Below are 13139 nucleotides of genomic sequence, written 5' to 3'. Positions count from 1 at the left end.
CAGATAGTAAATACTTTCAGTTTTACAGACTACATCATCTCTGTTGCAACCACTCAACTCTTCCAAAAGCAAATATGGCCAAAAGCAACCATTGGCAATAGTAAATAAATGAGTGTGGCCGTGTTTCAATAAAACTTTATTTATGAAAACAGGGAGTGGGCCACAGTTTGCTGACCCTTTCCCTGGTCTGTTTCAGGAATTAAGAGATTCCTCCAATCTAGAACACTCTATATTGTTGACTTCTACATGTAAGCTCCATCACTATGAATGTCTACTGGCATAAAAGCCCTTCCATTGCAGGCTAAAAATGTAACAATGCCTTAACGACCCAGTGACCACCACAGCAAACATTATGAAATATATTCATGAATAGTGACAGGAAGATTGTTCATTTGCAGCCTATGAGGTTGTCTTCAACTTTTAAACTCTTATATTTCTCTATATAAATAGCCTTCAAAGAGAAGATAAAGCAACTCAAGTTTGTGGATTCTTGCCTTCTTTTCTCAAACCCATTTTTTTGTTTCCTAGATGTGTGTGACAAGGAAAGCATATTAAAAAGAAAAAAAGACTGGGCGTGGTGGCTCACATCTGTAATCCCAGCACTTTGGGAGGCAGAGGTGGGTGGATCACCTGAGGTCAGGAGTTTGAGACCAGCTTGACCAACACGGGGAAACCCCATCTCTACTAAAAATAAAAAATTAGCTGGGCGTGGTGGTACATGCCTGTAATCCCAGCTACTCAGGAGGCTGCAGCAGGAGAATCTCTTGAACCCAGGAGGCGGAGGTTGCAGTGAGCCAAGATTGCACCACTGCACTCCAGCCTGGGCAACAAGAGTGAAACTCTGTCTCAAAAGAAAAAAAAAAAAAAAAAAAAGAGAGAGAAAGGAAAAAAAAAAACATTTTAAAGGGGTAACATAAGGGTCCCTGAATTACCGACCTACTTGGAATGAAATCTAAGCATAGGGTAGGGCTACAGCCAAGGTGGCTTGAAGACAGTGGTGATGTTGGCACAGGGATGGTGTGAAGTGCTGCAGCCTCTAGTTAGGGGAGTCAGCTCATCTCCCCAGGGCTCTGAGCAGATTTGCCATTGGTTCTTAGCCAGTCTGGGGCAGATGGAAGAGAAGCCAGCCTAAGCACTTCTTTTCCCAGAACTTCAGAGTTGGTAAAAGATTCAACTTCTCAAAAATTTAGGTTTCAGGGCAGGTGTGGTGTCGCATGCCTGTAATCCCAGCACTTTGGGAGGCCAAGGCGGGTAGATCAACTGGGGTCAGGAGATTGAGACCAGCCTGACCAACATGGAGAAACCCTGTCTCTACTAAAAATACAAAAATTGACCAGGCGTGGTGGTGCATGCCTGTAATTCCAGCTACTTGGAGGCTGAGGCAGGAGAATCGCTTGAACCCAGGAGGCAGAGGTTGCAGTGAACTGACAAGGTGCACCACTGAACTCCAGTCTGGGCAACAAGAGCAGAAACGCTGTCTCAAAAGAAAAGAAAATCAAAGGCTGGCTCAGTGGCTCACACTTGTAATCCCATCAGTTTGGAAGGCCAAGGCGGATGGATCACTTGAGGTCAGGGGTTCAAGACCAGCCTGGCCAACATGGCAAAACTCTGTCTCTACTAAAAATACAAAAAATTAGCTGGGTATGGTGGCACATGCCTGTAATCCCAGCTACTGGGGAGGCTGAGGCAGAATTGCTTGAACCTGGGAGGCAGAGGTTGCAGTGAGCTGAGATAGCGCCATTGCACTCCACCCTGGGTAATACAGCAAGACTCTGTCTCAACAAATAAAAATTAAAAAAAAAAAATCTATGGCTTCCACTCAGAATGAGAATGAGCATATTTCCGTGCCACATGCTCTGAGAGCCCTGGCGGACTCTTCTCAGTTTGGACTCCGAACGCTCTGCTTAAAGTTGGTGGCAAGTGTACAATCATCAGCCATAGAGTTGTAGACTTCAGGCCCCCTGGAAAGTTTTTACCAAACACTTCTCCCTACCTAACTCTTTTTGCCCACCCAACCCCACCCAAAAATGCCTTAGGTGGGCCTCCAAGGCCTTGTCTTTTCATGGACCTTAAAATCCAAGAGTTCATAGTGAGCAATATCTGTACATGTTAAATCAATTGTTGAGGGAAGATCCCTAACTAGTAGTTAAAAATATGAAAATCTAGATACACGTCATCTTCTTCTTAAAAATAGTTCTAACAATAATGTAATGAAAATAACAAACAATAATTACTAGAAAGAAGACAATCCACCTTATCATTTCTCCTGTGGTCTCTATCCAAGTGAATTTTTAATTGTTTACATAATTTTGTTATTAAAAAAGAAAGTAGGTGTCATCTTTATGAAAGGTAATTTGGAAACATTAATTAGATATCTTAAAGTCAGGTATCCTTTGACATAGCAATTCCATATCTAGGAATGTAACCTGAGGAAATAATTAAGAGTGTAGGCATAGATTTAATGAGCAAAATATTTGTAACAGCAAAAGACAGAAAGCAACCCAAAATTCAGTATTAAGGTGTTAATGAAATAAAACATAAATGCCTATGATGAAATGGCAGGCAGCCGTCAGAAATGATGTACGTTGGTCAGGTGCAGTCGCTCACACCTACAGGCATGATCCCAGGCTTTGGGAGGCCAAGGTGGGAGGATTGCTTGAGTCCAGAAGTTCAGTTGAGACCAGCCTGGCCAACTGAGCAAGACCTCATTTCTACAAAAAAATTTAAAATTAGCCAGGCATGGTGGTGGGGTGTGCCTGTAGTCCCAGCTACTTGGGAGGCTGAGGTGGGAGGATCACTTGAGCCCAGGAAGTTGAGGCTACAGTGAGTTGTGATTGCAGCACTGCACTCCAGTCTGGGCAACAGAGAGAGACCCTGTCTCAAAATATTAAAAAAAAATTACAAATATTAAAATATTTTTATCTGTGATCACAGTGCAACTATGACTACATGTTCTTTGTCATGTGTGTATTATCCCTTTTAATAGAAGAGGTGTTTCCTCTGAGCCTTTAAAGCCTAACATACCCTTTTTACAAAATAAGGTAAGACAGCAGGCTGAGAAGCCACCTGCCCTTTGGCAGAGCCTTAAGACGTGGGAGTTGGCTGGGTGCAGTGGCCCACACCTGTAACTCTAGCACTTTGGGAAGTCAAGGCAGGAAGATCACTTAAGGCCAGGAGTTGGAGACAAGACTGGGCAATGTAGTAAGACCCTATCTCTTAAAAAAAAAAAAAAAAGACATTCGAGTGATCAAAAGTCCTGTCTTTCCTGAGCTTTCCAGGTCACACCCTCTCCCTTGCTTTTGTGAGGTGCTGACTCAGTGGGAATAGTACTCCTGGAGTATCAGTGAGATTTTCTTTTAAGGCTCTTCTATTTACCATGGCTCTCAAAGAACTCCAGAAGAAGAGCTTATCTATAAAGAAAAAAGAATTATTCTCTAACCTCAACTTGGGAATCAACTCCTACCCAGTTTAATTCAGAGCTGGCCATCTGCACCCAGCAGGTCAGAGTTCTCCCTGAGTTAGGAGTTATAGATGTTGACATTCTGTGGCATGTCACACTCGGAAAGGGCTATGGTACACAGTAACCCTTTCCTCCAGCTTCAGGAAAAACAGATTTTCATAATCAAGAAGCAAAAAACCAAAAGCTCTCCTGTAGAATTACCCTTCCCTATCCCATCTTCACATCAGAAGCTCTTTGAAACAGTTAATCCTCTCCCAAGAAATTCATACAGAAATGTGTTTAGCCAAAACCTAAAGTTTTTTACACTGCTTTTAAAAGGTGATAATCTTATTTTAAAATAGATTTCAGTGTCACATATATGTCTTGTCTCCAAAAAAAAAAAAAAAAAAGAATCACTAATCAGAAGGCAAGCTACAGTAACGCCAGAGAAAAATTAAAGCAAGGCTTTGATGATGGCTTCTTTAATCACAGGAATGTTAGAGAAATGTTGCTGTCCCAATTCTAGTTCTGGTGATGCAATGAGGCTTTGTCAAGATTCTGAGATTTTTAGGTAACAATAACAACAACAAAATCCAGAGACTTCATGTTTTACTGAAAAACTTAAATTGCCAACAGTGGGAGTCTTAATGGAGTGTTCTAGTTTGTCTTTCAAAAGTAGCCACCCTCACAGCATACATGCTGATCTAGATGCCCAGCCACAAAGCAAGACCAACAGTGTTTGACCAGGGCTCTCCCATTTATCGTTTCTTTTGATTGCCAGCCCCCAGGTGAAATGCTCATAATAAGCACTCAGTAATTCCCCTTTCTGTAGAAATCAATGGCAGCTGCTGAAGAAGAACAGCAGCACTTCTATTCATTCTTGAAAACAGGTGTTCACAAAAGTATCTCGTAGTGTAATTTCTGGATTTAGGAGGATGTCACAAAATTGAGATCCTGCATAGTCATATTCCCACAGTTTACACTGCCCACTGTAGGGGACAGATATCACATGTGCTTCCCAGATTTCCTCATAACTTTGCATTGTTGGCTGAGGATAGAAATTTTATAAAACTACTGTTGACACCAAGCCAGGGATGACCAATGATTTTTCCTGTATAACCTTAGTTCATTAAACCATAGCTCATTATCCAACTCACTTTTCTATGTAAGACACTTAATTTCTCTTACAATTGCAAATTCTCATCTCAACTCTCTTTGGTTTCCACTCTTCACTAATTCTGAACATCTGAGTGGCAACATTCAGAATTAGTTTTGGCTCTCTAAGCTGTGAAGATTTAGCAGTTTGTGAAATCTGAATGTGAGATTTGGAATCTGTACTTCTTGTCTTGGTAATTGGTCACAGCCCTTTTTACAAATAATTTCTTTATTTGTAAAATGACGTTTATTCACTTAAAAGATGAAATAAGCAAGATAGCTACAATTACTGTGAAGCAATATGCAACAAAATATCATATGAATGATAACTAATTCAAGGCAACAATTCTGATTCAGCTCCAAGCTATTTTAGGACTCACTACCAAAAGTTGCCAGCTCATGTTTCCTCCAGCTAACCAAGTCAATAAGGCCAAATAAGCACTCTTTGCTACTGCCCTGTAGCTTTTTGCAAATTCACTGGTTTTAAGTATTAGGACTATACGATAAGCAGTAACATTTAATGTTATTTATCAATTATATTTAAGGTGCTGTGCTAGAGGCTAAACATATAGTAATATACTTAATCCTTACCACAATTGTCTAAGTTTGGTAATTTTTTCCAATGCGTTTTAAATTGTGCCTAGACTCATACAGCTAGTAAATTACAAGTCCTAAGATTTAGATACAGGTCTGTGTAACTAACTATAGAGCAGCGTTTCTCTCCAGAGCACTGTTGACATTTGGGGCTGGATAATTATTTCGGGGAGTTTTCCTCTGCACTGTAGAATGTTTATCAGCTTCCCTGGCCTCTATCCACTAGATTCCAGTGGCACCTTCTAGGTGTGATAACTAAAAATGTCCCCAGACATTGCCAAATGTTGGGGAGGGGTTGGGGTAAGGGGTGAAAATTGGACACAGTTGAGAACTGCTGCTCTAGAACTAAGGATTTGACTACATATTTATCTTTTTTTCCTATGTATTATGCAAATTCTCCTCATAAAGGTGGATTCCTAAAGGGTTTCACATTTGTTTTTTCTAATCTTTTATTCTAAAATGTTAAATTATAATAACATATGCTCATTATAGCAGATAATACTATAGAGTAACTATATATGAACAACAAATCTATATAGGAATGGTTAGTCTCTTAGTCTCTTCCTCTCATCTGTGCTCACGTTTTGCTTGTTTCCAGTTGGATAGCCTTGGCCAATTACTTTATTTTCCTCCTCAATTCAAATATATATTTCTGGCTGGGCTGTGTGGAGACCTGTTGCTTCTGCAGTGAGAGTTTACTGGTAAGACTACAAGGAATAATTGGTGTCTGAAGTTCCAGAGGCGGTTAGGGGTCCTTCCCACAAGATTCTAACTCTGCCAGGCCTAGTTCATTGACCTCTGGGGAAGTGAGTCCAATTGCTCATCTTTGGCCTTTGGATGGGAAATTTAGGTGAATGTTAGAAAAACCAACTCTAGTCTTGACTTGGGGTCTGATCAAGGACCTGACCAGATTTTGATGGCTCCTCTCTTTCTCGCAGTATCAGATACAAGGACACATGGCCAGCCATAAGTTGCTGAGAGTGGCAGAGGGGAAAAGAAGATCCTGCATGCCTTAACTCAAAAGGGACCATCAAGGTAACTTATTAGTCAGACGTTGGGAGTAAAAGAGCCCTGTGTCTGCGTTTTGCGTGCCCTGTGCCTACATAAATCCTAAAACCTCAGGTGGGTGGGGACCTAATAAGTCATCTTTCCATACCCTTCCCATCTCCAGCATCCAGTCCAAAGTACCGGGAGTCCCTTACGTGTTTGTCAAATGACTATCTGATGGAATGAATGGCTAATGAGTGAGGTAATTCCTGCTTGACCCTCTGACCGACTTTCTGCTAGCTCTCCAAGGGAGAGGCCAAGAGCCTTTCTCCTCGTACCCTCTTCCCTGGCACCTGCACTCCCGCGTCCCGCGGGCTCACCTTGTGCTGCTTCCACATGGCCCCCAGCGGCTTCACCTCGTGCTTGGCGTGCCGGCCCTCCTCCAGGCACAGATAACACACCGGGGTTCGACAGCTCACGCAGTACATGCTGTAGTTCTCCATTTCATGCTCGGGACACGTGGGGAACTTGCGGGCCGTGCTGCCCCCAGTCGCCCCGGCCCCCGCGCCTCCCGGGCTCTTGCAGCCGCCGCCTCCGCTGGGGGCGCTCTGGGCGGCGCCAGTGGGCCGGGAGGCTGCCTCGGCGGGCGCCGGCGGCGGCGGCGGCTGCACCAGGCGATGCTTGGCGAAGGGTCCCCGGGATGGATGGCACTTGAGCTGGCAGGCAGAGCAGTAGAGGACGTCGCACTGCTCGCAGAGCGTGGCTGCTGGCTCTGGCGGGGTGCGGTCGCATAGCTGGCAGATGGCCACCGCCGCGGCTGCAGACGCACCCGGCACGGCCCCGCGGCCCTGCTGGTACCGCTGCACGATGGCCTCGAGCAGCCGGTTGCGCTGGAAGCCGCGCAGGCCGCGGTGGTCCAGGGAGGCGCTGCGGTGGCACTGAGGGCACGTGATGGAGCTCGAAGACGAGGACAGCGAGGAGCAGGCAGCACCCCGAGCCGCCGCAGCCGAGGAGCCGGGTGGTGCGGGCACCATGGGCAGCACTCGAACCCCGTTGGGGGACTTGAGGCTCGGGGTGTAGGACCCGTAGCCGCTGTCTGTCTCGCTGTACAAGCTGAGCTTGTCCGCGTGGTCTCCGCCACCTCCCGCACCGCCGCCGAGGCCGCCAGCTGCACTCCCGCCTGCACCGCTGCAGGCCGGGCCCGCCGCAGCGTCGTGCTCCAGAGAGGCAGCGGCGGCGGCGGCGCCCGCCGGCAGCCCGGAGCCCCGGGAAAGCAGGAGCGGCTGGGGCAGGTGCTGCTCACCGTCCGGGGTCTGCACCGCGATGGTGCGAGCGCAAGGCAGGCAGACATTGTGGGAACAGGGCAGAATGATAGGCTCCCGAAACAGAGAGCCGCACACGGGACACTTCAGCTCTTCCTCCATCGCGGCGCCTGCTGCCCACGCTGCTCTGCGCTGGGGATGAATGGCCGGAGCTCGGGAGACTGGCGGAGGAGGACCAGCGTGGTGCGCCCCGGTGAGACGGCGGGCGGGGGCATCACACGGGCATGCCCACTTCACAGCCGAGGGGCACGCCCCTCTCTCTGTCCTGTAGCCACCGCCCTAAGATGACTGGGGGGCGAGAGAAGGGCGGGGGTTCTCACCTCCTGCCCGCGGGGCTCCCGCGCCAGCGGCTTCAACCTGCGGCCAGAGTCCGGAGCCGGTCGGCTGCCCTCGCGGTGGCCTGCGAGGAGCTTTAGGTGATGAGTCAGCACCAGCGCCGCCGCCGGCTGCAGCGCGCGCCTCCTCTCCACCCCAGGACCAGCGGCCGGGCTGCTGTGCGCTCGCTGCTTCAGCCCCTGGCTCCGGTGGGCGGCTACCCCGAGGCCACCCTTCTGCCCCCGCCCAGCTCCTTATCCGGGTGATCGCGAGGTGAGCAGGCAGGTGCGAAGGCCGCTCAGGCGTGGGGCTGGGATCAGCACCACGAGGCGGCGGACAGCGCCCGGGAGCCGAAGGTGGGGCTCCAGCTGCCCGCTCGCCGACCCCTGGGCCGCCACCCGCCGGGTCGCTGGGGCCGCGGCCACCTCGGCGGGAATCGACCGGCCCGGAGACAGCCGCTCACCCTCCTCCTCGGCGGCTGTGGACGCCGGCTGACTGCGTCCTGGGGTTTCCTCCCTGCGGCCGGGATTGACCCGCTTCCCTGGTTCCCAGCTGCTGCTCCTGCGGCGCCTCTGACCTTGGCCGCGAGACGCTGCAGCCGGCGGGCGGAGGGCGAGCGCCCGGCTGGCTCGGGAATCCCCTCCCCGCCTCCCTCCCGCCGCTGCCGCTGCCTCCCCGCGCCGCGCGCCGAGGAGTTGTAATTTCCAGAGCAGAGAGTAATGGGGAGGAGGGGGGAGGAGGCTTCAGCTCAGCGAATAAGGGCTCGCCTCTTGCTGCTAGGGAATCAAGGGGCAATTTTAAGGGTTTTGCAGAGAGGATCATTGTTAATAACAATCCATTATTTGGATGGAGGTTGCATCTTGAATCAGTACAACGCCCTGCCCCGCCCCGCCCCTGCCATCGTCTCCCTGGGCCACTCCAGTTCCACCCCCCACCCCCAACCCACCGCCATAGAAGGGTGAAAACGGGATCCTAAAAAGCCAGTCGTTTAGAAAGGGATAGGCAACATGGCCTGACAGTCGCTTCCTAAAACTATGATAAAGCAAAAAAAAATCCAAGTCCCAAAATGTCGGGCAGCCTGAAGTCCAAGGGTGAGGTTTTATTTATGAATTGAACCACAAGCCATTTTGTCTCTTCGTTTCAACCAAGGGTGCTCATCCGCGCTCCAGGTCAACTGTGTGCACCGACTGAGCGAGGACACCCGGTGCCGCTCACAAAATGGGGCTTCCTGAGAAAGGCGAGAGCGCGCCCGGGTAGGCCCCTGGGAACCCAGCGCCCCCAGACCCAGCCCTACCCCGCTGCGGATGTGGCGGTGTGCGGCGGGCGGGAAGGCGGCAAGCGGGGACGTTCCTTTTATGAATGGGAAAATCTCCACATTCTCCAACGCCAGCCACGAGCTGCGGGAACAGTCTCCCACCCGCGGCCCCGGCTGTTTGGTCTGCTCGGCTGTTCTTCCCCGCTGCGGCCGAGGGAAGGCTAGGTGGGGGAGGCAGAGGAGGGTGGGGACCAGCAGAAGGAAATGCTGGCAGCGCAGCCGGCTCTGCTTACAGAAGTTTCACGCTGGCATGAAACAGATACAAATTAGGAAATCGTTTATTTAACAACGATATGAATATTGAAGTCATGCCTCCCTCCGTTCCCAGGTTCTCCCGTGCTCCAAACAAAGACTAAAGACCGGAGTCGTAGCGCCAGGCGCGGGCCCAGGCTTCTGCTAGTCCCCGGGTGAGGAGGCGCAGGCTGGCGGGGTCAGGCAGGCGGAAGCTGCAGCCTGCGCCCGGGGCTTGGGGCTCGGTGCCTAGGGGACAGGAACCCTTGCAGGGGGACCCCTGGGGAGGGGCGTGGCGAGGCGCTCCTGGCCGCAGCACGAAGGCCCAGAGCCTTGGAAGTCAGGACGCCCCGGGACCACTGGCCCCACTCAGCAGCTCGCTTAGGCTTTCCCTCGCTCGGATCCTGAACTGCCAAATGAATATTGTCATAATACTTATGTCTGAGAACTAAACGAGCTAGTTGTAAATACAGACGGCGTTTCCTACTTTCTGTTTTTGTTGTGGGGGCGGCGGTTGGAGTCTCGCTGGGTCGCCCAGGCTGGAGTGCAGTGGCACGATCATAGCTCACTACAGCCTCGAACTCCTGGACTCAAGCGATCCTCCTACCTCAGCCTCCCAAGTAGCTGGGACTACAGGCCTGTGCCACCACGCCAGGCTCTGTTTTAAAATCCTATGAATCTTTAGTCCGGCTTTGCAGCTTGCTTCCAGTTTGTGTCAAAGTTGAAGAGCAGGCCAAGCTAAGGCCAAATAGAGCATTGCACAGCATTAAAAGACCTGACTCTACTTCCCCTCGGGTAGGGGGCTTGGAACAATTATTTAACCAGGCATCAGTAGCCACAGATGGGAGATGGTAACAGCCTTGTCCTCATCTGCCTTGTGTAGATAAAGCCACAATGAGCTGGATCCTACCTGCAACTCTCAGATAAGCCTTCCAGAAATGTGCTATGGAATCTACAGGGTCATGTCAGAAACGCAGTGTATGGGTAGGTCTGTAATTGAATGCACTTAAAGATGCATTTCTGTGACCCTAGCAAGTGCCATCATTTATGCCGGCTCAGCCCAGCCTCCTGGTGACCACAAGGGAAGTCGTAACCTCTTATGGTTCTACTGTGAACAGGTCTGCCCCAGACCACTAGCCATATAGCCGAGGTCCAGTCTCCTTTGTCATTTTCGGACCAAAACAAACTGCTTGGGGGTAGGGGTGGCCTCCTGGAAGGGTGTGTGACTCCTTTCCTGTACAGAAGGACTTACAGTTCAAGCACTCCTCCACTCAGGCTGAGTGTAGTTTTGTTTTCCACGGGGAGGAGGTGATCTAGTACATCAGAATTCTACACCTATGCATTTCTCATGCACTCTTGTCACCTTGTCATAACAAAGAGACAGGCTCTCTAAAAGAAGAGAGGTTTATTTGGGAAAAAAGTACCGCAATGGAAAGATGCTTGCCATAGTAAACTCTGTGTGTATTCAGGGAGGTAAAGAAGACAGAGGTTTTTAAGGGAAAAAAATGAGGAAGATTGCATAATTGTTTTGAAATAATTACCTTTAGCTACAAATATCAATAATGGGGTGATGCCAGTTCAAGGCTGGACAGGCAGTTGCTGGGCAGATGTCCTGATAGGAGTATTTTTTGGTGTAGGGTTGTGATGGCCTCTGTGCAAGGTTGTAGGTTTTGGAGTCTTTTGTGGTCGTTTTTGTTACGAGGCATTTATGCATGAAAATTCTCCCTTCATGGCTCTATTTGTCAGAGCCTTTTTTCTTTTTTCTTTTTTTTTTTAACATTAGTGACTCCATTTTGATTCTGACAGCTTTCACTCTCTCAGTCCCCACCACGTCAATTCTACGACATAAATCAGCTTATCCTTGCACTGTACTTTTGCTAAAACATTGTGCATTTGGGGGATTAGCATCCTACCACTCCTTTGTCTGAACTGAAGTTACAAAGCTAGCTTCAGTGCTTCACTGTATACAATCATAATTACTAACAATTGTCAACATTATCTATAAAAAGGCCTCTTTCTGTCTCAACTGTGCCATGAACCATATGCATATAGAGAAGTCATTTTAGTTGTCTGAACCTCTGTTTCTCCCTATTACAAACTTTGGGGATAAAATTCACTGAACTTTAAATTTCTTTCTGGGGCCTCACGCCTGTAATCCCAGCACTTTGGGAGGTCGAGGCGGCTGGATCACAAGGTCAGGAGTTCGAGACCAGCCTGACCAATATGGTGAAACCCTGTCTCTACTAAAAATACAAAAATTTGGCCAGGTGCAGTGGCTCACGCCTGTAATCCTAGCACTTTGAGAGGCCAAGGCAGGTGGATCAAGAGGTCAGGAGATCAAGACCATCCTGGCTAACACAGTGAAATCCCATCTCTACTAAAAATACAAAAAATTAGCCGGGTGTGGTGGCGGGCACCTGTAGTCCCAGCTACTCGGGAGGCTGAGACAGAAGAATGGTGTGAACCTAGGAGGTGGAGCTTGCAGTGAGCCAAGATCGCGCCACTGCACTCCAGCCTGGGCGACAGAGGGAGACTCTGCCTCAAAACAAAACAAAACAAAACAAAACAAACAAACGAACAAACAAAAAACACACAAAAATTAGCCAGACGTGGTGGCGGGTGTCTGTAGTCCCAGCTACTCAGGAGGCTGAGACAGGAGAATTGCTTGAGCCTTGGAGGTGGAGGTTGCAGTGAGGCAAGATGGTGCCACTGCACTCCAGCCTGGGCAACAGAGCAAGACTCTGTCTCAGAAAAAATAAATTCCTTCTGGTTCTAGAGTCTCTGTGTATTAGCTGTTGTTGAGAATGACATATCCCTTGGCTGGACATCGTGGCTCATGCCTGTAATCCCAGCACTTTGGAAGGCTGAGGCGGGTGGATCACTTGAGGTCAGAAGTTTGAGACCAGCTTGGCCAACATGGTGAAACCCTGTCTCTACTAAAAATAGAAAAATTAGACAGGCATGGTGGCACACGCTCCCAGCTACTTGGGAGGCTGAGGCACGAGAATTGCTTGAACTCCAGGGGGCAGAGGTTGCAGTGAGCCAAGATTGCACCACTGCACTCCAGCCTGGGTGACAGAGTGAGACCCTGTCTAAAAAAAAAACAAAAAAAAAAACGAATAACATATCCTCCATTTAAAAAATGACACTCATGAAAAAATTTGATCCCCAAATTGAATGACATATTCATTTTTTTCAAGTCCCTAGTATATTATTAAAGGCTGGGCTGTGGGATGGGTGAGGCAAGTAATAATATTTGCATTGTAACACTTAACAATGTGGAATGAGAACCTTATTTAATTTTCAGAACATCTCTGGGAATTAGGCATCACCACATTTCCTCAATTTTAATATGTATATATGTTTACATTTTAATGTTGCTGAAATTAAAAAGCATACTACAAATTGACACATACCTCTGCTCTCCCTACAGTTGCTTTGAAAATTTCCTATTAAATTGATGGTGCATCTTATCATCACTTGGACTCATGGAAAGCACATTAGTAATTAAGACTCCACAGTCTATTGCTATCAAGGCAGAGAAAAACAGACTCTGCCATAAGTTACTTTGGATAATGTACTGCAGGATGGTTTTGACACTTAAGTGTCCCAGAAACACTCAAGAGGCTGACTAATGTAACTCTCCTCAAAAAAAAAGCACAGATCAGTTAAATAATTTACTCCAGCTAACACAGCAAGTTAGAAGTAAATCATCTGCATTCCTTTCAGAACGCTTCGAATTTCAAGCATGAAGCAGAATGGAATTTAAGCCTTTATCAGC

General features: G+C 48.4%; 1 protein-coding gene across 2 annotated transcripts in view; it reads right to left on the bottom strand.

Moving 5' to 3' along the window:
• TRIM67 (tripartite motif containing 67) overlaps positions 1–12793 on the bottom strand; it is a 57531-nt gene extending 44738 nt beyond the window's left edge. For both annotated transcript variants that reach the window (XM_032136989.2, XM_032136991.2), the window contains exon 1: positions 6556–12793. In XM_032136989.2, the coding sequence (XP_031992880.1) occupies positions 6556–7599 (1044 nt within the window). In that variant the 5' untranslated portion in view covers positions 7600–12793. The remainder of the gene's footprint in view (positions 1–6555) is intronic.
• Between the last annotated feature and the right edge of the window lie 346 nt (positions 12794–13139).

This window comes from Hylobates moloch, unplaced genomic scaffold (genome assembly GCF_009828535.3).
Source record: "Hylobates moloch isolate HMO894 unplaced genomic scaffold, HMol_V3 SCAFFOLD_18, whole genome shotgun sequence".
Taxonomy (NCBI): domain Eukaryota; kingdom Metazoa; phylum Chordata; class Mammalia; order Primates; family Hylobatidae; genus Hylobates; species Hylobates moloch.
The sequence above is the reverse complement of the archived record's forward strand: the minus strand, read 5'-3'. Positions and strand labels throughout refer to the sequence as shown.